At 47.9% G+C, this 22,169-nt stretch overlaps 1 protein-coding gene across 10 annotated transcripts in view; it reads right to left on the bottom strand.

Moving 5' to 3' along the window:
- The window catches only part of PRDM11 (PR/SET domain 11), an 87,340-nt gene that overhangs the window by 22,869 nt on the left and 42,302 nt on the right, over positions 1-22,169 (bottom strand). For 6 of the 10 annotated variants that reach the window (XM_039471097.2, XM_074401348.1, XM_010333719.3 and 3 more), the window contains one exon: positions 7,461-7,528. In XM_039471097.2, coding sequence (XP_039327031.1) covers positions 7,461-7,528 — 68 coding nt within the window. Of the gene's footprint in view, positions 1-2,930; positions 3,353-7,460; positions 7,529-9,972; positions 15,628-22,169 lie in introns of those variants that run through there. The other 4 variants (XM_039471098.2, XM_074401351.1, XM_010333730.2 and 1 more) reach the window with 2 other exon arrangements.

Here is a 22,169-nt window from a genome sequence, read left to right as displayed (position 1 = left end):
CTCCGTGCCAACCCAGTGGCTCCTGACCTCGGCAGTCACTTTCTGCAACTCGCTTTCTGCAATAACCAACGCCCTGTCTACACATCAAACCACTCGGCCACCTAGCTGGGTTGTTAAGAAGAGGCATAAACAATATGACAAACACGAAGGCACTCTGCAAAGCTGAAGGAACCGGCCAAAGGTACTAAGACACTCTCCGCCCACGGACCGCCAGCCTCTCTGAAGCCACGTCCGCATTGCTTGGGGCCATCTTGTGGCCTTGCTGGAAGCTGCACCCTTTTTTTCCATAAGTTACTGGAGTACAGGTGGTATTTGGTTATGAGTAAGTTCTTTAGCGGAGATTTGTGAGATTTTGGTGCACCCATCACCTGAGTAGTGTATGACACAAAGCAGTGTATGACACACCATATGACACAAAGGCATAAGAATGACACAACGCACTCTGGGGACGTGGGAGGGGGCAGGGGATAAAAGGCTATAAATCTGGAATCTGCACCTTTAAATCACCACCATGGATGCTGGCAGGCTGGAGAACCCCGGCAGGACAGTGCAGAGCATGAGAGCCACCTCTGCCACCAGCCCTGCTGCCCCCTTGTCCCCCAAGGCAGGCTTCCAGGTCAGTCACATTGTGCTCCCACCCAGGAGCACCTAACTGCACAGGGGCCATCGGACAGACTGCTCCCTGCAGCTGGACATATGGAGGGGCCCAGCCCCTGCACATGTGGGTTGGCTTTCTGGTGATCGAGGGTATGGTCTGATCCCCGTGGCAGGAATAAATAAGGTATGGGCTGACCCTACTGACAGGCAAGCCCTCCCTGCCTGTACCTGAGGGCTTGAGTCAGAACCACCCCGCAGGAAGGTGATGGGGAGGACAGGTGGGTTTATCCTTCAGTTTCCTCATGCCTCCCAGGGGTCCTGGGGCCTCACTTGGGCTAGCTTGTTAGGAGCCCTGTGTCTCTTGGCAGTGCTTGGTGGGACAGCAGCCATCCCCTGAGATCCCAGAGACCTGTCTGGTATGGCCAGTGTCGGAAGGAACGAGGCCTGGCGAGGTGATGCTGCTCCTTCCCTCCCCGGGCCTGTTCTGCCGAGCCCCTGGCAGCTGACCACTGCCGGGAAAGGGAGGACTGTGAGCCTGGCATGGGAGCGAGCAGGCCCTGCCCGATAGTATACTCAGACTCTCTGCCAGCCCAGGTTACCTTTGGTGGCCTCGTGACATTCAGTCTCAGGGAGATGGAGGGGTGAGTGGAGCAGGATACAGGGAACAGGCTTTACTGGATGCTGATCCCTGATTTTTTCTTAACACAGGGCGGAATCCTCTTAGGACTTAGGAAAACGCTGATTCACAGGAAGCTGGCAGACCCAAGTTCAAATCCTGCTTCTGAACTGAGCTCTGGGCCACCTTGGTTTTTAGAGCTTACTTTCTACATTGCAAGGAAGTTGAACTAAATGGTCTCCACGTTCGTTTCCAGTCCTGAACATCTGCCTCTGTGAGCCACCACCTGTCAGGAGCCCCAGCCAAACAGAAAGCGAGCAGATCCCACTGGCAGGGTGCCTGGGAAGGGAAGGCGCAAAGGAGTCTTTGCAAAGCACCTTCCTGCAAAGCACCTTCCTATGGCTGAGCCACAGCCGCTTCCCCGGGGCCTCTTCTGCCTGGCTCCCACCACTCACGAGCTGGTCAGGCAGATGGCCTCTAGTGGGGACTGCAGCTGGCGGGGAGCAGGGGAGATGTGCAGAAGTGGAAAGGAAGGGGTGCAGCCTCTGCAGAGCTCTTGAGTGCTCCCCCTTCTGCTGAGCCCCAAGGGACACCCGCCTCAGCCACTGGGGCCCTGGCTTCAAAGTGCATGTGAGACGCAGGAAGTAGAGAGGAAAGGCAGGGACAAGTACAGAGGGACGAGAGGGGTGAGGAACGGGTGGGTGGGGGAGCAGCTGGAGGATGGAGAGGGAGCTGAGAGGCAGCCGTAGGGCAGGCAGAGTGAGGCAGCACAGTGAGAAGGGGGAGCAGGCTATGCAGCTCAGGCAGGGGAATGCGGAGAATAATAGAGGAACAAAGCCATCAGGACCAGACACAGAAAGAAACTGATCTTTCCACGGCCGGGGCCCTCGCAGCTTGGCCACCTCGCTTCCAGCCCACCCCACCACACCCCGCACCCCCCGCCCCACCGCCTCCAGCCCCCTCCCCGGCACCGCTACACTTGGGCCTTCCTGGCTTCTCACTGTTCCTGGAACGTGCCAAGCGCCTTCCTGATGCGGGGCCTCGTACATGCTGTTCTCTGCCTGCGCGCCTCCCCTCCCCTTCTCCGCGCCCCACGCTGCTGCTGCCTGGCCTGGTTAACTCTTACGCTTCACAGCCCATCTGCTGGACTTCTTCAGGGAGCCTTCCCCAGCCTTCCTTAACTCTCAGACAGAACTGCCACGTAACTCACAGGGTCAAATGCAAAATGAAAACGTGGGGCCCCCGGCTCAATAACTATGAAGAATGTCCAGATGGCGACAGCAGAGCCTGAAACCCAGCTCGGCCCTTGTGATTGTGCAGGTCGCATGCTCATGAGGTCAGCCCTGCTCTCGGGACCTCCTGGACTCCTGTGTCCTTCATCCGTTCATTACCAGTTTACTTGTGCAGCTATTTAAAGTTGGTTTATTCCTAGGAGTCCAGGGTCTCCCCAAGAGCAGGGCCTGTGTAGGGTTTACACACAGCTGTCTTTCCAGCTCCCAGCACGGCTCTGGCACAGAGATGCTCAGTAAATATTCTAGAATGAATGCACAAAAAGGGATGGAGAGGAGACAGAACTGGGAGAAGGAGGGGAGGAGGGAAAGAGTGGGCTGGACAGGGAGGGACAGGAGAGAACCAGAAGGAGAGTCCACGGGAGACTGCGGAGAGTAGGCTGGGGAGCAGGCGGGCCGGCGGGGCGGAGGGGACTGGTGATACTCACAGCTGGTCGAAGGGCTGTCGGTGCCATCCAGTTCCACCCTGGGGAAGCCGCACCCTGCACGGGCCGTGAGTAGCGCTGACTCGATGGCCCTCTCATGGGCCGTGAGCACGATGGTGGGGGCCCGGCCCCCAGCCCCAGGGCCCGACAGGGTCTGCTGCATGAAGGCCAGCTTGTCCTTGGTCCTGCGTTTCATGTCATCCCATCTGTGCTTAATGTCCTTGACGGAGCGGGGCACCTGGCTGACGGAGGTGATTTTTCGGGCTATGCCTTCCCAAATCTTGTCCCTGTCAGCATGGGACAGCCGCATGGTCTCCCTCCCAAAGAGCACAGCTTCGTGGTGGGTCACCTCTGTGACAAGAATGTCCAGCTCCTCCTTGGAGAACTTGGGCTTCCTCTTACGCTCGGCCAGGTGTGCCACATTCCTTGGGTTGAATATCCCACAAAGCACATGGGGTAAATGACCGGCAACGCGGGTGGTCCTCCTCCTTCCTAATTGCCGGCCCCCAGCTGGAGAGCCAGGAGGCACCTGGGGCAACCTGGCCCCCACCACACCCTCCTCCTAGCGAGAGGTCCCTTCCACTACTCCTCGGAGGGGAGGGTGGAAAGAAGAGGCGGCGTTACATGGGAGGGAGCACTGGACTCAGAGTCGAAGGCCTCGGGTGCAGGGCCTGCTTTAGCTCTTACTAGCGGTGAGAGCTAGGGCAGTTCAAGGTCAATCTTTCCTGCCTCACTCTCCCTGTCCAGAATAATAACCACAGGCCTTTGGGGTTATCACTGAGGAGGGAAAAACACCGTGATGTAAGGGGCTTAAAATCGCTTAAAGGTAGCAATAAAGGATCTTATCAAAATTAGGATTAGACCATTGCCTCTATAAAGCCACGTGTACCTACAGCCCTATAGCTGAATGAATGGCTCAGAAGAAGAATACGTGAGCAGGGAGACGATTTACCCTGGGCTGCCATGGGGTGTAGAGCGGCTATGCCATGACTAGCGTGTGGCCACGGAAAGCTTATTCTGCCCAGTGGCTACCTTCCCCTTCTCCTTCCCCTTCCCGGTCAGTTCTCCAAGCCTCCACCTTTGCAAAGGCGCAGGAAAACAGGTTTGCCTCCCATGGGAGTGCTTGTTTTGTGGGGTAGGCTGCTGTGGCTTTTTGGTAGAATCTGAGGAGCCCACGACTGTCCAGAGGGAGACACGTTCCACTTTGGTGGACACAAGGGGGAGCTGGGATTCCCTCTCTACTGAGCAGCCACAGGCCCTGGGCAAGGGGCACAGCATGGCCCTTCCATCCCACGTGGTCCCTGTTCTGGCTTTGGAATTCGATTTCTCCACATCACATCGTGACTCTGTCACCATTTAACTAGTGATAAAAGGTTAAAAAAAGTTCACCCAAGAGAGGACATGAGGGTGTGGAGGAAAGCTCAGAGCCCAGTTCGTTCCTTGGACTCTTCTGAAACCGGGAGGGGAAGGCCAGTGGCACCAGTATCCTGTAGCCCCATCTTCCTACTCACGCACCCAAATTACCAGGGCCCGGAAGATGGGAATAAGGCTGGGGCCTCATTGCCCAGTCCAAGATGGTGGCAGGGACACGGATTAGACCTGGGACTACAGAATGAGTCTCCTTGAGCCAAGACATGGGACTCGTGTGAAGCCCGTCTCCTTCTCCATAAAACTAGGGTGATAATTCTAGTGTCACTGCCCAGGGCTATCAGGAGGAGTTTCTCACTCTTGCCACTCTTACAGTTGGGGCTAGATAATTCTTTGTGGGGAAGGAAGGGAGGTCATGTGTGATGCAGGATTTTATCAGTATCCTTGGCTTCTACCTGAAAACATTCAACCACCAAACATGTCTCCAGGCCTTGCCAAATGCCCCCAGGAGCACAAAATAGTGCCCGGTTGAGAACCATCACAGGCAGATCACCTAGCACAGCGCTGTCAGAAAGGCCAGCTCAACACGACAATGCCCACTCCCCTCCTGACCCACCGTTAATTTTGTTAAGAAACTAACTGAGTCCATTCAATCATCCCCAAGCCACGCCATGACAGTGCAAGGGAGAGCATGTGCAGATCAGAAAGAGCTACACCAATGGAAAGTGCGCATGAAGGGGAAGGAGGGGTCCCAGGATGTGCTTTCTCTCACTCCGACTGCAGGAGGGGCATCTCCATGGCAACAAACTGCATCCCCAAACCTAACCTGCTCTTCGAGCAGTCATAACACGAGAGCCCACCAGCTGTGACTACCCAGATGCCATCTTGAATCAGGACAGGCTGGGAGCAGAACAGAACAGATCCCGTGCTAGTGAGGTGGCAGTAGCGGAACCCCCCCCCCCCCGCCAAATCCCTGCTCACCAGTGCCCATCCAGGCCCAGGAAGCCAGGCTTCACCTGGTCCTTTGTGCACAAGCAGGAAGAACACTGGCCTAGGATTCCAGAGCCAGGAGTTCAAATCCTCATTCTGCCACCCTGACTGCATGCTCTTGAGCAAGACCTCACCCTTCCCTGGATCTCAGTTTGACCACCGTGGCTTGAAGATCCACACGCAGCAGTGGTTCTCAATGCTAGCGGCACATTAGAATCACTAGCTTTAAAAATACCAAGGCCGAGGGCCCACCCCCAGCCCAATTAAGTCACAATCTGCGGTGCCAGAGGATAGCTAAGTTAGTTCAGATGATAACTCCCCTTCTTTGAGGTTGTGGGAAGGCCTTGTCCCCAAGGAGAAAGATCAGAGGTGGGTGAAAGAGTGGAAAAGATTCAGCTCTATGGGCAAAGCTCCCGATGCCTTAAAAGCAACAGCACAGAAAGCCTGATTCCCCAGTGGACACACGCACACTCTCCCCTGCTTGCCTGGAGCCAGGCTGCAGCCACAGGGCAGGCAGCACAGTGGCGCAGGCCGAGAGTCCAAACTGTGTCCACCCTATAGCCTGTGTAGACACCGTACCCCAGTGTCCCCAGACACAATCCTGGCCCCTTGGAAGGCCCACGTCAACAGACCCCTCCTCTTTCACCTGGGTCCTGCAGCACACAGTGCCTCAGAGCAAAAACTACACTAGAAATTCATCTCTGTGGTGGGAGGTGAGAGCCTGGGAAGGGCCAGCGGGGGTTGGGGCAGGGATGTGGTGGGGCAGGGCTGCGTGATCCACTCCAGGACCCAGTATGCAGTCTGACTTGAACTAGGTGCTCAGTACGCAGGTGGTGAACTGTGAGTGCTCAGCTGACCTGGACCCCATGGCAGTAAGAAGAGAAGGCAGTTGGGGGTATCGAGCCACCTCCCTGGGGTGTGTCTGATCAGCTGTGTGCAAGGAGGCTGGGGGCAGTGGGTGCTGTTCTCCATACTGCAAGGCAGCGGGCCTGCTCGTCTCTGGCACCTCTGTTCTGCACCCATCAAACGGCAATGAGAACACCTGACCCAACACATAAGAGGGTGAACGCTTAAAGTGCTCTGGGAGCTGTGAACTGCTGCTCAGCCACTCGGCACTGTCTGATAGGAGTACAGGTGGCCAGTGAGCCACTGGGAAGGGCACAGGAGCCCTCATCACACACTCCCTGCCTCAAACCTGTTTCTCCTCATTTGCTCAGAAAGTCTCAGAGTTGAAGACAGCACCCCCGACTAAGGAAGTCCCCATCTGCCCTCTTTCCAAGCACGATCCCATCTCCAGCCCAAGACCTCATGGCCATGGAACTGTACAAATGCCAGCAGAGGGCCCCAGGTCCACGGTGTGGCTGTGCCCCGCACTCCAGACATCTGAGGCTTCCTTCCCTCCCACCCAGATCCAGATCCCCAGTCAGTGCTCCTAGGTCCCGGAAAGAGGCCATCAAGCAAGCAACCAGGCATGTCGAGTCTCCCACGCCATCCACAAACCCCACTCGGCAAAGCCCCTCGCACATGGCACAGACCATCAGCATCATGCTGGGCCCGTGGTTCTGGGCTCAACTCAGCCATCCCCAGGGGACCCTGGGCCAGTCTCCTGCCTCCTCTGGCTGGCATTTAAGGAACCTTCTGGTGCAAACTTCTGTCCCAAACACTGGAACAGGGTAAAGTTCACTCTTCAAAGTACTCAAACTTAGGCAGCAAGCACTGTCAAAAACTGAGCTGGAAACTTTGTCAGAAGCCCTCTCTTCCACGGAGGCTGTTTGAACTGCTGGGGCTGCACTGGGGTGTTTCTCACACCACTCCTGCAGGCGCCTGCTCTGAGAAGGTGTCATGGTCCTAGGTGGGGGACATTCTCCCCCTCCTCCCCTGGAATGCTGCCAGGAGCCTGGGCCCAGGTCCTCCAGACACACTGCCAAGTGAGCAGCCCGAGGGGTCCCTGCATCCCAACAGCCTGACCACAGGCCATCCTCTAGAGCCTCCTGATGGAGGCCTAGGGGAAAAGGTGGGTCCTTCAGAGCTAGACGCGTCCCAAACCCTGCGAACGGCAGTCTCTGGGCCTCCAGGGGCCTCTACTACTGGAGATCCCATAGGACCAACACACTCCCTTGGCTCCTTTCCAGAGGCCAGGCAAGACCCCCGGGACATTAGCAGAGTGGGGCTCACCTCATCCAGTTGGCTTTGGTCTCGTCTGAGCCATCTATGGACTTATAGCGGTTGTTCTTGTCCACAATCTGGAAGAAAGAGAGAGAGTCTAGGATGGCCATTCTAGAGGAGCTCTCATGTCCCTGGGTTCCTTCCCGACCAGGGCCCAGGGCCTGGCCCTGCCTGCTGCCATCCCCTTCCCCTGAAATGTCACCACTGCTACAGAACTGAAACGCAGGCTGGGTTCAGAATCCCTGCTACCTATCCTCCACCCATTCCCATTCTCCTAGAGACACTGGGGAGCCCCTCCTCCTAGATACACAAAGCCCTTCACACGTGTTTTGAATTCCTGGGAGATGGGGAGCAGACAGATGGGACCATCTCCCTCCTCTGTCTTGATGGAATACTCAGCAACATGGCTGACAAGGGGCATTTCCACTGGCCTCCAGTTGCAACTACAAAGACTAAATCAATCCTTCTCTCTTTACAGTTTCTGTGGGAGACGGAAGCCACTGCTGGATGACTGAGCATATGTGATTTGAGAGGGTTCCTCCTCTCCCCAACCTCTAAATGTTCAAGAGCCTCAGGGTTTGAAGCTGGGCTGCTTTCTCTTTTATTTCATCATCACTCTTTAATCAGAGTTCAGCTGGGTATGAAATTCTAGGCTAAGTTTTATTTTCTTTCAGCACTCTGAAGATTACTAAAAAGACTGCCACTGGCACAAAAGCAACAGCTGTCAGTCTCCTGTTGTTCTTTTGTGGGTAATCCTGTCTGTGGTAAAATTTTAAGACTTTTATTTTACTCTTGATTTTCTGCAGTTTTGCTATGTGGTTTTGAAGTGGAGATTTACTTTCCTGAAATTCTCATTATTTGATGAACACCTTCCAACTCCAAGACTCGTATTTTTTTCAATTCTGGAAAATTCTGTCATTAGCCTTTTGAGTAACAGCTTCTCAGTCATTTTCTCCCCTCTCTTTCAGTAAAATTGCTGTTAAACAGGTATGAGAGTAGCTCAATCTCTCCTCCATGTCTTTTAACTACTCTTCCATATTTTTCTCTTTCTGGGCACTCTCTGGAAAAATTTCTGAGAACTCTCTTCCAGTCCACTAATTTTCTCTTCAGCTGTGTCTATTCCAGGGTTTCTCCCATCTACTGAGGTGTTTCCATCTTTCTTTGCTCTTTTTTAATGAGTATCTTTATTTTGATGAATATTTTTCATTCCCAGAATTTTTAGTTTTTTGCAGGTCCATCCTCTTACTCACCCTGCCTCTTTTTGTTTCATAATGATATGTTCCTTCTTTTTCCAACAGCTTTACTGAGGCATAATTGACATATAATGTACAACTTGATAAGTTTTGACACATGAGCTAGAGCAGGGTTGGTTCCCTGAGGACTCAGTGAAGCAGAGACTGGGAGCATTCCTGGGAAATGGGAAACAGATGGATAGTCACCATGCCTAGACTCCTACCTAACCTGGTGCCATTCATAAGCCTCTATCACTCTCTTCAAAGCAGCAGAGACGTATTTTATCAATGTAAATCAGATCATGTCCCGCACCAGCTCAAGATGGCATGCTGCACTTACAATAAAACTCATATTTATGGCCACAGCCTTCACAGCCCACAGGCCTGCTCCCCAACTTACCCTGGGCCTCTCACGCCCTTTTCACCTTTCTGCAGCCTTGATACCCTGAGAGTGAGCCTTAACATTGGCCGGTTCCACTGCCTAGAGCCTCTTTTATCTACCCTTAAAAATAACAACAATCATGAAATATTTCAAACATTCAGAAATTATAAAGAAGAATGCAGCTGACAACCCTGTGCCCACCAGCTACAGCAACAAAAATTAACACGAGTTATATTTGTCTCAGGCCTCTCTCTCCTCTTGCTTCAAGAAAATACTGAGATGCAGTGGAAGACCCTCTCTGCCTCCAACTTCTCTTTTCCTTCCTCCCTCCAAGAGTAACCACCATCCTGGAGACGATGGGAAGCCTTCCCATTTTTATGACACAAGGACTTTTCAAAGAACAACACACAGGACTGTTTGCATGTGTGTAAAGTTTACAGAAATGGCACCCAAGTAAACATATCCTTTTCCAACTTTTTTCCCACTAAGCTTTGAGTATGTGGTCCCTTCTGAGCTTTTGCGTCTCAGATTATGTCAGCTCCACAGAAAAAGCCTTTCCTAACCTTGAACCTGAAGGAAGTTCTTCCTTGCTACACCTCAACTTCCATATCCCCAGCCTATCATGGCATCATCTCTGTTAGATCATCCTATAACCTCCCTTAGGAGGCCTAATTACAGTGAGCATTTTGTTGATATCTATTTGCCAATTTGGTAACTGACTGGTTCCCTGGCTAGACCGTAAGCTAATGAGCACAAAGCTGCTCTGATCACGATGGTGGCCCTGGTTCCTAACACATGGAAGGCATGGCACATGGTGGAATACTGGTTGGATGAATGACTGAATGAAGAGCCTTTTAGTTAAAAAGCAAGTTAAAGGGAAAAAGTTGGCTGAGTGCAAAGCTCATACCTGTAATCCCAGCACTGTGGGAGGCTGAGGTCAGAGAACTGCTTGAGCCAAGGAGTTTGAGACTAGCCTGAGCAACACAGCAAGACCCTGTCTCCACAAAGAACTGGCCAAGTGTGATGGTACATGCCTGTGGTCCCAAATGCTCAGGAGGCTGAGGCAGGAGGATTGCTTAAGCCCAAGAGTTTGAAGCTGCACTGACCCATGATTGTGCCACTGAACTCAAGCCTGGGTGACAGAGCAAGGTCGTATTTCTAAAAGAAAAGAAAAGAAAGAAGCAAAGAAGGAAGGAAGGAAGGAAAAAAGACAGGAAAGAAGATAGGAAGGAAGAAAGAAGAAAAAATTACAAAATATTAAGGTTTTAGTAAAAATGAAATAAGTGCTATGCCAGAGCCAGCTTATACTGAGAACCAACTGTTAAATTTTCAGGAATTTTGTGAGCCAGTTGTTACACACAGTCATTAAAAATTAAATAATATAAGCTTACAATTCAGTAAATGATACAATTTTAAAAGGCAATGAATATTCAAAACTTAACTACTTCTCAATTATTTTACTACATTTGACTGACTATTCTCTATGCTCTGGAGGGTACTGGCCTCTATTGTAGCTGCATAGTAGAAATAATACACAATAGTTGTGATTACACATTTCTTCCCAACTGCACATTCAGTGATTTCATGTTAGTAGCTTGAAATCAGCCACGGGGGAGGCATTTGCACCATGGAAATTGGCACTTATCCTCACCATCACCATCACCATCAGTTGTTAAGCATCAACCAGCCTACCACTACACATGTTTATATGAACATAGAATGTCTAGGAGGTACATTTCAGACTCTCAACTCTCGTTACCCCTAGAGGGGAGGAAAGAAGGAGGCAGGGATGCTTTTGCTTTATTTGTCCATGGGACTATACTGACTCTGTGTTTTAAAAATCTCAGAAAAATAAAAAGAGAAAACATGTAACTCGGGCTTCTCCTCCCATGGCAGTCTCCTCAGGTGATGCCCCTGTCTGCAGGGACCCTCCCCTGGAGTCTCAGAGCACCCTGGACTTTATCATAACACTACTTCCACAACATTATCATTTCTGATTGCTCTCCTCTCTTCTGGGGAAAAGAGAAGCATCTCTAGGTCCCACAGCCAGTAGTAGGAGCATATAGACGGTAGTAAGAGCCATGGAGCCAGAGGAGTTGGCTAGAATTTCAGCTGCACTACATACAAGCTGAGTGGCCTTGGGCAGATGACTTTGCAGACCATGCCTCAGTTTCCTCATCTATAAAATGGGATAAAAGCCAGCCTTGCAGCACTGCTGTCATAATGAAAGTGGAAGACACTCAGTGAGTGGTTACTGTTAGCACTGTGATCATAATTGAGATTATTAAGAGTTCAAATATTAGTTACTACCAATTTAGGGTGGTGGGAGCCCTGTGGGTCCACACCAAGTGGTGATAAGTCTTGGTAGTTTCATCTGGACAGAGAGGCCTGGGTGAGGGCTGGGAAGGACAGAGGAACTGCCTGCGACCTCTGTCTGTTGGGTTCAAGTCTAGAGTTTTTCTGAGGGGTGGTTTTTGGCTTATCTTTCCCAGCAATCAGGATTTTTTCAAATCAAGTACTTATTCATTCAATCATTAAACCAGCAAACATCATGGAGGGAGTGGACACAGTGGCAGGCTCTGGGGATAGAATGGTGACACAGGCAGAGAATATCTTTGCTCTTAGAAAGCTCACAGCCTAGCGGGACACAGAAGAGAGGCCACTGTGATATGGCATGGCCAGTGCCATGGTGGGGAATTATGTGGGATTATTGGATCTCTGAGCTGGAGCCCTGGACCTGGGAATCTGTTGAGGACCTTTCTTGGGGACATGGAGTATAAGCTGAAATCTTAGAGAAGAGACAGATGGTGCCCTGGGCAGAGGGTGCAGGGCAGGCAGGTTCTCACAGGGCCTGTGGATCACGTTACATGCCACTGATGAACCCAGGCCACCCTGAGTAGAGAGCAGGCTGTGGGCCTCCAGTTCCGGCACTGAGATGGGTCCAGGAATGGCAACAGGGCCCGATGCTCAGGAGCAGCCCCAAGAAGGCTGGTCTCCCAGTGTCTTCCCTTGCCTTATCCCTCAAGGTCAACTCCTTGGTCCCTCTGAACTTAGTACTTTGGACCAGCCAGAAGCTCTGAGCACTGTGATGCAAGGCCTTTGATAACCTGGAACCAGGTTGATAACCTGGCGAACCCACATGGTAAGAAGCTCCCTTAGCCTGGAAGGAGAAGAGGCCTGGGAAAGCAGAGTCATCATCATCAGATGTGGGAAGGACAACCATGTCGTGGGGACAGGATGGTTAGAACCTGCTTGCATCTAGGGGGACGCAGGCCTGAACTCAGCACAAAGAGTGATGGCCTAACATGAACAAGAGTCCTAAGACAGGATAAGAACGCTGTGAGGTGGTGAGCTTCTTGTTACTGGGAGTATTCAAGCAGGGGATGGTTGTTAGCAGGGAGGCTGAAAAGAGGACTTGCTCATTCGGTGGATATCTGTCCTAAATGACTTCAAAGTTCTGTCTAAAATGAAGATTGTGTGATTCTATGTAGAGGGATGCTCCGAAAAAAAAAACATCAAAGCATGGAGTTTGGCCCCCTGGGCCAAATATGGTCTAGGTGGATCTACATTGTATTTCAGACCATGGTAATTATTAATAAAGATAATAAAAATAAAACCTCATTAACAGCTACACTCATGGAGTACCTTCACTATGTCAAGTTCTTTGATACACTATTAATTCTCACAGCTATTATGATTATCCTCCCCTTACAGATTAGAAAACTGAGGCTGAGGGCTGTTGGCAACTTGCCTGAGGTGGCAAAGGAATTTTCACATGGGAAGCTGGAGCTTAAACTCGGGTCTCTAGCAGTACAGTCCATGCTTTAACCACTTTGTAGAGCAATGGACGTTAGCACCAGCATTTCCCTAATGACTCCATCAACCACCGTCAACCATTCCTGAAAGCCAGCATCAAACAGGACTTTTCTGGGGCACCCCTCTGAACTTCCAGCTTTGCCTCTGAGCAAATCTGCTATCTGCAGGTTGGCATTTTAATAGGGAGGAATGCTCTGCTTTGCAACAGAACATCTGTCTGCCCTAATTGAGGATTCAATGTTGGGCTCCTCTAAATGGTATCATGACCAGATGCTGTAGAGATGGATTTTCAAAAACCCGATTTGTTTGCAACTTTCCAGGAATTCACTGAATCCATAAAGCATTCTTAGTTTTTAATCCTGCATTTCTTCATAGAGCAAAGCAGTTACAAAAATGACTGGTGAAGCCATTTGCCATTGATGAAGCGCTTTGGCATACCTCAGATGCTCCTGTCTCAAGCCCCAGGAGGCAGATGCATCACCTCTTTTCTCTAGCTACTCCCCAGCCCAACCGGCTTAAGACCTGAGAGATAAAGAGATAACCTGAACTTGAACTCCAGCCTCTGCAATGGCCAGAGACATGGAGAGAAGAATACTGAAGCCAGATAAGAGCATCTGAGATTATCCAGATAATCTAACCTGGTTCCTAACCTGGTGTCTGGGAAAGAGGGCACCCCTTAAAATGTGTGCAGCCCTTTGTGAACATTGGCACATGAGTATAATTTCCAAGGTGATTCAAAAAAGCTCAAGAACCATGATGTAACTCATCTGCCCTAATTTAACTGATCAGGAAATGAGAACTTCCTCTTATTATTCCAAAACTTCATTCGATCAAATGTCTTTTCTGTTTAGACCACTTTATTGAGGTATGACTGGCATACAAAAAGCAGCACAATTTAACGTATCCAACTTGACGAGTTTGGAAATAAGAGTACCCCTGTCAAAGCGTTGCCACAAACGATGACATAAACATATCCATTATCTCCAAAAGACTCCTCCTGCTCTTATTATTATTGTGATAACATAAGATCTACCTTTTTGGCAAATTTTTAAGTATGCAATACAGTATTGTTAACTACCCGCTCTATGCTGTATGGTAGATCTCTGGGACTTACTTATCTTGCACAACTGAAACTTTATACCCTTGAACTAATACCTATTTCCCTCTTTCCCAGCCACTGGTAACCACTATTCTACTCTGTCTCTATGAAATTGACTATTTCAGGTTCCTCCTATAAGTGATATCAGGTAGCATTTGTCCTGTGTCTGGCTTATTTCACTTAGCATAACGTCCTCCGGATTTACCCATGTTGTTGCAAATGCCAGAATTTCCTTCTTCTTCATGCTTGAAAAGACTCTGGAGACCTGGTTAATGAGGCATGTTGACAAACAATCCCAAATGCTACATCCAAGTTTTACATACTTCAATTTCACCTCCCACCCTCAACCATTCCTGAAACCCGCCTGACGATAACTGTAGATACTAAAGCTGGCTGTGATCTGCTCATCACATGCTAAGTACCAGGCATGCAACTAGCCTTACTATTTACAACAACTCATAGAGGTGTGTTCCATTATACTATGCACCCACATTTTATGGATAAACCCACTGGACCTGCGAGGGAGCAGGTGAGCAGCCCAAAGACACATTTCCGGCAAGTGGTAGAGCCAGGATCGGAACCCGGGAACAGAGCCTATAACCAACGCAGACACCTCTTCCCTTCGCAGCCCCTCTTTGCTGCCTGGAAAAGGTGTCAGGACAATAGACCAGCCTCAGGACCAACCACCTGCTACCCTGATCACACACAGCTTTGCTCTCCTTGGTAAGGAGGCAGCCTCCTGGTGAAAGGCAGCAGCATTCTGAGTCCTAGTTTGGGCCCCTGGGGAAGAACTAGAGAAGCAGTTGTCAAGAAGATTGGTCTGAATCCCGTCTCTTCGTTATGCTCTGTATGAATGGTCTTAAGCAAAGGTGAGAGAGAGAGATCTAGGAGTGTCTGCTTATCTAGGGGACAGCAAAAATGTAAACTGGAATGAGCCAGAGAGAAATCAGATAGAAACACACTTTAATGATCATGCTGCAGATTGGAACAGTCTTCCAAATTAACCTGGTAGAAGAACGTAGTTAACAGGGTTGGTATAAAAAGCACCCCATGGCGTCGTTGAGTACATAACCCGTGCATCCATCATGGGTGGCTCTCCCCCAATAACTACTGAAATGAATGAGAGATAGAAAAAAAGCAGAGCAAAGCCCTAATGCTTCACAATAAGGTATCACTTCACATTCACTAGGATAGCTAGAATCAAAAAGTCAGGAAAAACAAGGGTCGACAAGAATGTGGAGAAATCAGAGCCCTCATATATGATTGGTGAGAAAACAAAATGGGTCTCCTGCTTTGGAAAACGGCCTGGCAGATCCTCAAATGCTGAAACCTTGAGTTACCATTCCATTCCCAGGTATTATGCCCAAGAGAAATGAAAACATGTGTCCGCATGGAAACTTGTGCACAAATGCTTTCAGCAGCATTACTCATAGTAGCCAAAAGGCAGAGACTGTCCATCAACGAATGAAGAGGTAAACAAGATATGGAACACTATTTGGCCATATGGCTGGGTGTGGTGGCTCATGCCTGTAATCCCAGCACTTTGGGAGGCTGAGGCAGGTGGAGCACTTGAGGCTAGGATTTCAAGACCAGTCTGGCCAACATGCAAAACTTTGTCTCTACTAAATGCAAAAAAAAAAAAAAAAAAAAAAAAAAAAAAAAAAGCTGGGCATAGTGGTACACACCTATAATCATAGCTAATTGGGCTACTTGGGAGGCTGAGGCAGGAGGATCATTTGAAGCTGGGAGGTGCCAGGACTATATATCACTTGAAGCCCAGAAGTGTCCAGGAGGCTGTAGTGAGCCAAGATAGAGCCACTGCATTCCAGCCTGGGTGACAGAGTGAGACGCTGTCTCAAAAAAAGAAAAGAAAAAAGAAAAAAAAAAGAGTGGGGGGGAATGGTACATGCTGCCACACAGATGAACCTTGAAAACACGAAGCTAAGTGAAAGAAGCTCATCACAAAGATCATGTACTATATGATCTCATTTATATGAAAGGCCAGAATGGAAAAATTTATAGGGTCAGAAAGTAGATTCGTGGTTGCCTAGGGATGGGTGGGGGTGAGGAGTTGACGATGTGGATTGTGGGCCGTGGAAGGGGAGAATGACAGCCAAAGGATACAGGATTTGATGACATTTGACTGTAGTGATGGTTGCACATATCTGAATACAGTCAAAACCACTGAATCATACATTTTAAATGGGTGAATTGTACAGTATATGAATTACATCTCAATAAAGCTGTTAAAAAATAAAAATCTGGGGCTGGGCGTGGTGGCTCACACCTGTAATCCCAGCACTTTGGGAGGCCGAGGCGGGTGGATCACAAGGTCAAGAGATCGAGACCATCCCGGTCAACACGGTGAAACCCCATCTCTACTAAAAATACAAAAAATTAGCTGGGCATGGTGGCGCGTGCTTGTAATCCCAGCTACTCAGGAGGCTGAGGCAGGAGAATTGCCTGAACCCAGGAGGCGGAGGTTGCGTTGAGCGGAGATCGCGTCATTGCACTCCAGCCTGGGTAACAAGAGCGAAATTCCGTCTCAAATAAATAAATAAATAAATAAATAAATAAATAAAAAGAATCTGCCAAATGTCAGTTAGCAATCAAATGAGAAGAGAGAAACAGCCTTATATCCTACAAATCCTATGCTTGAACAGTAATCCCTAAAGAAACAGGTTTCCATGCAAGTGGGAGGACCATCAATGGGATGGCAGGAGGGCATTCTAGATATTCACATCTGAGACTGGAGATGATGAACTGGAGATCTAGTTCAAAATCCTGGCCCCATAAATGAGCTGTATAATCTTAATAAGTAACGTGGCCTTTTAAGCCCAGTTTCTCAATCTTTAAAAAGAAGATAATACCTGGCCCATAGTACTGTTGTGAGATATACAAATCATTTAGTACTCAGTGAACAGCAGCTATTATTGTTGCCATTATTATTGTCCATCTTCTGAGGACACACTGGGGTTTGGAGTGCTGAATTAGGTTCATTCAGAGAGCATAGTTCAACAAGACTTCTCCTTGGAGAATTTTCAAACACTAGGAAACCCCAAATCCTCTGCAGCAAAGCCAGGAAGTTTACTAAGAATGAATGTCTCTCGAGCTGGGGTCTTTGGATATATTCTCGGGATCTGAGTGTTCTAAGAATTTTTAATTCAAAGTTTTCATTAAAAAAATCAATATGCAGGAATCCCCCATGAGATTTCTGCACCCACAAGAGTACAATATTTATGGCTGAAATGGCATCGTGTCAGATTGAATCCCTGGCCCCAGCTCTTCGGCCGTCCCTAGCACCTTTTGCCACGTGACTCTGAACTAGACTGTTTAATGGGCAGCCTGTACTTCTTTGCTCCTTGACCTTACGTTCAACCATGAAATTCATGTGGCCAATGAGATGTTAGCAAACATGATGCAAGTAAAGTCTCGAAAGCTAGAAAAGCTTCCCCAGAGAGCCCCTGCTCCTTCAGCTGGGGCCCAGAACAGACATGCTCCAAGTGTCTGGAGAAGACCTGGCTCCAGAGAGAGAAGCCGAGCTCCCCCAATGGCTGGAGGCCAGGCAGCCCAGCAAGCCCCGCTAAGTCAGCCAAACTGCAGCCAACCAAAAGACACTCAAGTAGAAATGAGGAACTGCAGGTGACCAGCAGATATGTGAGCAAGAGCAAATGACTGCTGTTCAACGTCAGGGCTCAGCAAACTCTGGCCTGCGGGCTAATTCCAGCCCACCACCCATTTCTGCATGGCCCACCAGGCTAAGAATGATTTTCAAATGGTTGAAAATAAATCAAGAGAAAAACAATATTTGAAAATGATATGAAATTCAAACTTCAGTACATATAAATAAACTTTCATTGAAACATGCCACACCTATGGCTGCTTTTGCACTATGAGGGCAGAATTGAGCCATTGAGACAGACACTGTATAGTCTGCAAAACCTAAAATATTTACTACCTGACCCTTTACAGAAAAAGCTTGCCGACCCCTGTTCTATGCCACTGGATTTTGAGGTAGCTTGTTTCACAGCAACAGTTGATCATATAATCCCAATTATTACTACTTGCTATGAGCCAATGGAAAACGAACCGATATAAACTTAATATGTAAATGTTGCACTCTGGCAAAGAAAAGGCCAAGATACATCATGGCAGTTGCAATAACAAAAGATAGTTGGGCGTGATGGCACACGCCTGTGATCCCAGCTAATCGGAAGGCTCACGTGGGAGGATGGCTTGAGCCCAGGAGTTTGAGGTTACAGTGAGCTGTGATCGTGCCATTGCACTCCAGCCTGGGCCACAGAGCAAGTTTCCGTTTCTAAATAACTAAATACATAGATAAATAAAAGATTTCCCAGTGTTTCAAATACAGACAAATAGTAGGAAAATAAAGATATCACACGGCACACAAAAGTACAGGCATTTCAAACTCCAAAGACTCTGCTTGTGTCTCAGTAGTTACTAACATATTCACCTTATAAAAAGCAATTTTGTTTTAGTGAAACATCATCAACCATCTCATTAAAATGAGTTTGTTAACATGTTTATACATTATGTTGAAGTTTTTGTAGTTCTGTTCATTTTATAAATGTAAGCTTGTTTTGGCTTTACAGTTATTTAAAAGTTGTAAGTACAAGACAGTTTGTGTTTAGCAAGCTTTATGTTTATACCTTTTTAAGTAACATTAAAATAAAATTAATAGAACATTGAGACTCCAGGAACATTAAAAGTCACCTGAACCCAACACTGTTTAGGTGTGAGAAACACAGCTACGGTAGAATGGACTGCAGAGCCAAGAAAGAGGAGGAGGTCAGGTCAGGAGCTGGTCTGGACTGCGAATATGACATAGGCTCAGAATAATTTTTCGTGTTCTACTTTTGCTCTGATACATTTACAGACTTGGCTCTAGCCAGAACCGGTTCACTAGCATATTACATTTTCCAGGGAAAATCTTTGGTTTGGTTTGTGATTCAATAACTAAACTACCAGCATTTATAAAATAGCTACACAAGCTAAGTGCATTTAATGCTCCTGACATTCAGAATCTTTGGATTGAGGTATTCATTTTTACGCCCAGAAAAGCTGATCTTGAATCAATAGTGTTTTATGATCCATTGGATCTGAGAACACAAGAAAAGTGACTTTTACTCTAGCCTCACCTTCCACTCGGTACCTTCGTTATGCCCTAATATTAATACCTGCCTGTTACGTGTGTGTCCCAGGGCCTTTGTAAATTCTGTGACCCCTGCTATGCTGTGTTTCCTCAGTTTATGACATGGTAGGATGTTTGCATCAACTCATCACTCCCTCAAAACCTAGTGTGGCTAATGAGAACACATGGATAAAGGGAGGAGAACATCACACACCTAGGCCTGTCGGGTGGCAGCGGGTGCGGGGAGGGAGAGTATTAGGACAAATGCCTAATGCATGCCAGGCTTAAAACCCAGATGACAGGTTGATAGGTGCAGCAAACCACCATGGCACATGTACACCTATGTAACAGACCTGCACCTTCTGTACATGTATCCCAGAACTCAAAGTGAAATCACATAATAACAAACCTAGTTCGGTTTAAAAGCAAGGACACCCCAGCAGCAATTGCACACCTATCATCCCAAGATCTTGGCTTCTAAACACCGTTTCCCACTAAAAGGAATCATAGCTACTACAAGAGACAGTGGGACTCTTTCTGTGCCAGAAAGTAAGGAGACAGTGCTGAAATAATGATGGGGATGTGCTGAAAGAACAAGGTGCCAGTTTGAAAGCGTTCCCACTGGCCAAATCTAGGGCAATTTGAACATCAGAATGAAGAATGACAGGCATGGACTCCAACACACTGAATAAAAAAAGAATCCATGTTCATACAAATAAGAAAAATAGCTTTAAATGACGATTGAGTTGGGGTGAAGGTTGAGCGCTTTTTTCAACAGAAGAATGTCAAGTAATAAATGTAGAGGAGACAAAATAGAAAAATCATTTAAATCATGGCTGATAATTGATACAGGCAAGTATCATCAATAGTTGTTAAAACCATTGAGTAAAAGACAAGACAAATGCCTTGTCTCTTGATGGCACTCTGTGAGAAAGACCCAACATTGCCTGTGCCAAAGAGCTGTAATCTGAATCCACCATGAAGAAGCAATCAGACAAATCTAAACTGTGGAACATTATGCAAACAACTGGCCTGAACTCTTCTAAAGTATCGATATCATGAAAGAGAAAAAACAATCCACGGGAGACTTTTCTAGAATAAAGGAAACTAATGAGATGTGATACCTGCATGAGTCCTGGCTGGCAGAAAAAACTATAAAGAATGTTACTAATGGCAATTGGGGAAATCTGAATATGAACTATAGCGGAGACAGTATTGTATCCATGTTAAATTTCCTGGGTATAGTCATTACATGGTGGTTAAATTGCTCAGGCATTGGCCAACTATGGCTGCAGGTCAAATCCAGACCCTACCACTTGTTTTTATACAGCCTGCAAGCTAAGAATGGTTTTGTGTTTTTAAATGACCAAAATATGTTTTTTTTAACATAATCTCATTTCTATGACTTTCAAATTTCACTTAAAACAATATGAAATTCAAATTTCAGTGTTCATATAGCGTTTTATTGAAACAGAAACATTCATTCATGTATCGTCTGTGACTGCTTTTGCAGGGCAATGGCAGAGTGGAGCAGTTATGACAGACAGTACAGTCCACAAAGCCTTTAAAATTTACCAAGTGGCCTTTAAAAACAAACGTTTGCCCACCCTGGTATAGGAGAACACCTTGCTGTTAGGAATTCGGCTGAAATGTTTAGAGGTAAAGTGTCATGATGTCTCTGTAACTATATCTCAAACAGTTCAGAAAAAAGAAAAGAATGTGTGTGTGTTTGTGTGCCTGTGCCTGTGTGTGTGTGTGTGTGTGTGTGTGTAGAGGGAGACATAAAGCAATGGTTATAAAGTGTTAGCAATAGGTGAATCTAGAGGCAGGTATGAGGGTATTCATTATACTTTTCTTACAACTTTTCAACGAGTTTCCAACTTTCAAAATAAAGAGTAGAAATTAACAAGCAGGCATGAAAAGTACGTGTTCAGGCCGGATGCAGTGGCTCAAGCCTGTAATCCCAGCATTTTGGGAGGCCAAGGTGGGTGGATCACGAGGTCAAGAGATCGAGACCATCCTGGTCAACATGGTGAAACCCCGTCTCTACTAAAAATAAAAAAAATTAGCTGGGCATGGTGGTGCGTGCCTGTAATCCCAGCTACTCAGGAGGCTGAGGCAGGAGAATTGCCTGAACCCAGGAGGCGGAGGTTGCGGTGAGCTGAGATCGCACCATCGCACTCCAGCCTGGGTTACAAGAGCGAAACTCCATCTCAAAAAAAAAAAAAAAAAAGAAAAGAAAAGAAAAGCACGTGTTCATGCATGCACACACACTGTACACCTACCCTGTCTCAAATGCCCCTTTTCTTCTTCTTGGACAAATCTGTTCCTCCTCACTTCTCTGAGCATCCCCTGACTTGGTATAACCCGCCTGTCCCTACCACATGTCACGGCACTGCAACTGTCTACTTATTTCATCTAGCCAAGCACTCACTCAGGGTCTCTCAGATGCTATTCTGGAGCCATGAGCTCTGGCACATCCAATTTCAAGTTTTAAAAGAAATCATCAATTTATGATGGAAGCTGAAATGGGAAATGCTGAAACACCATTTCACATCCGCTTCTCCCCAGAACGGTAGCAGCCTGGCAGGTGGGGAGGCTGCCTGGCATGGAGTAGACAATTCTATCACACAGTGTCCCCTTTATAAAGGCCCCTGGGAAATGTGTCCAGTATCAGCATCCAGAAGGGTGGACCTCCTCAGGAGCTCCCTGGCCCTTTTCACATTATGGACAGAATGTACCAGCCACTCTCCCAGTGGCTGCCAGATCTGGAGCCCGTATAGCTAAAAGAGCAGATAGAGGTCATTATAGTACGCATTTTTAGCTTCATTCCTGGCTCCATTTAGGGTCTCCACCCTTGTTTTTCTTTCTTCTTTCTCTCTCCCAGTTTTAATATGAGATTGTGGTATATTTTATGTATACTGCTAGGCTACCCTAAATCCCTTCCGGAACAAGCCAGGGTCTGAATGAAAAACTTATATAGAAACTCTGTGTCGGCTTCCTCTGTCTTCCAGCTCTTTACCAGACCATATGGCTG

The sequence above is a fragment of the Saimiri boliviensis genome, chromosome 6 (genome assembly GCF_048565385.1).
Source record: "Saimiri boliviensis isolate mSaiBol1 chromosome 6, mSaiBol1.pri, whole genome shotgun sequence".
Classification (NCBI taxonomy): domain Eukaryota; kingdom Metazoa; phylum Chordata; class Mammalia; order Primates; family Cebidae; genus Saimiri; species Saimiri boliviensis.
Note: the sequence above shows the minus strand (reverse complement) of the source record. Positions and strands in the feature narration are given on the sequence as shown.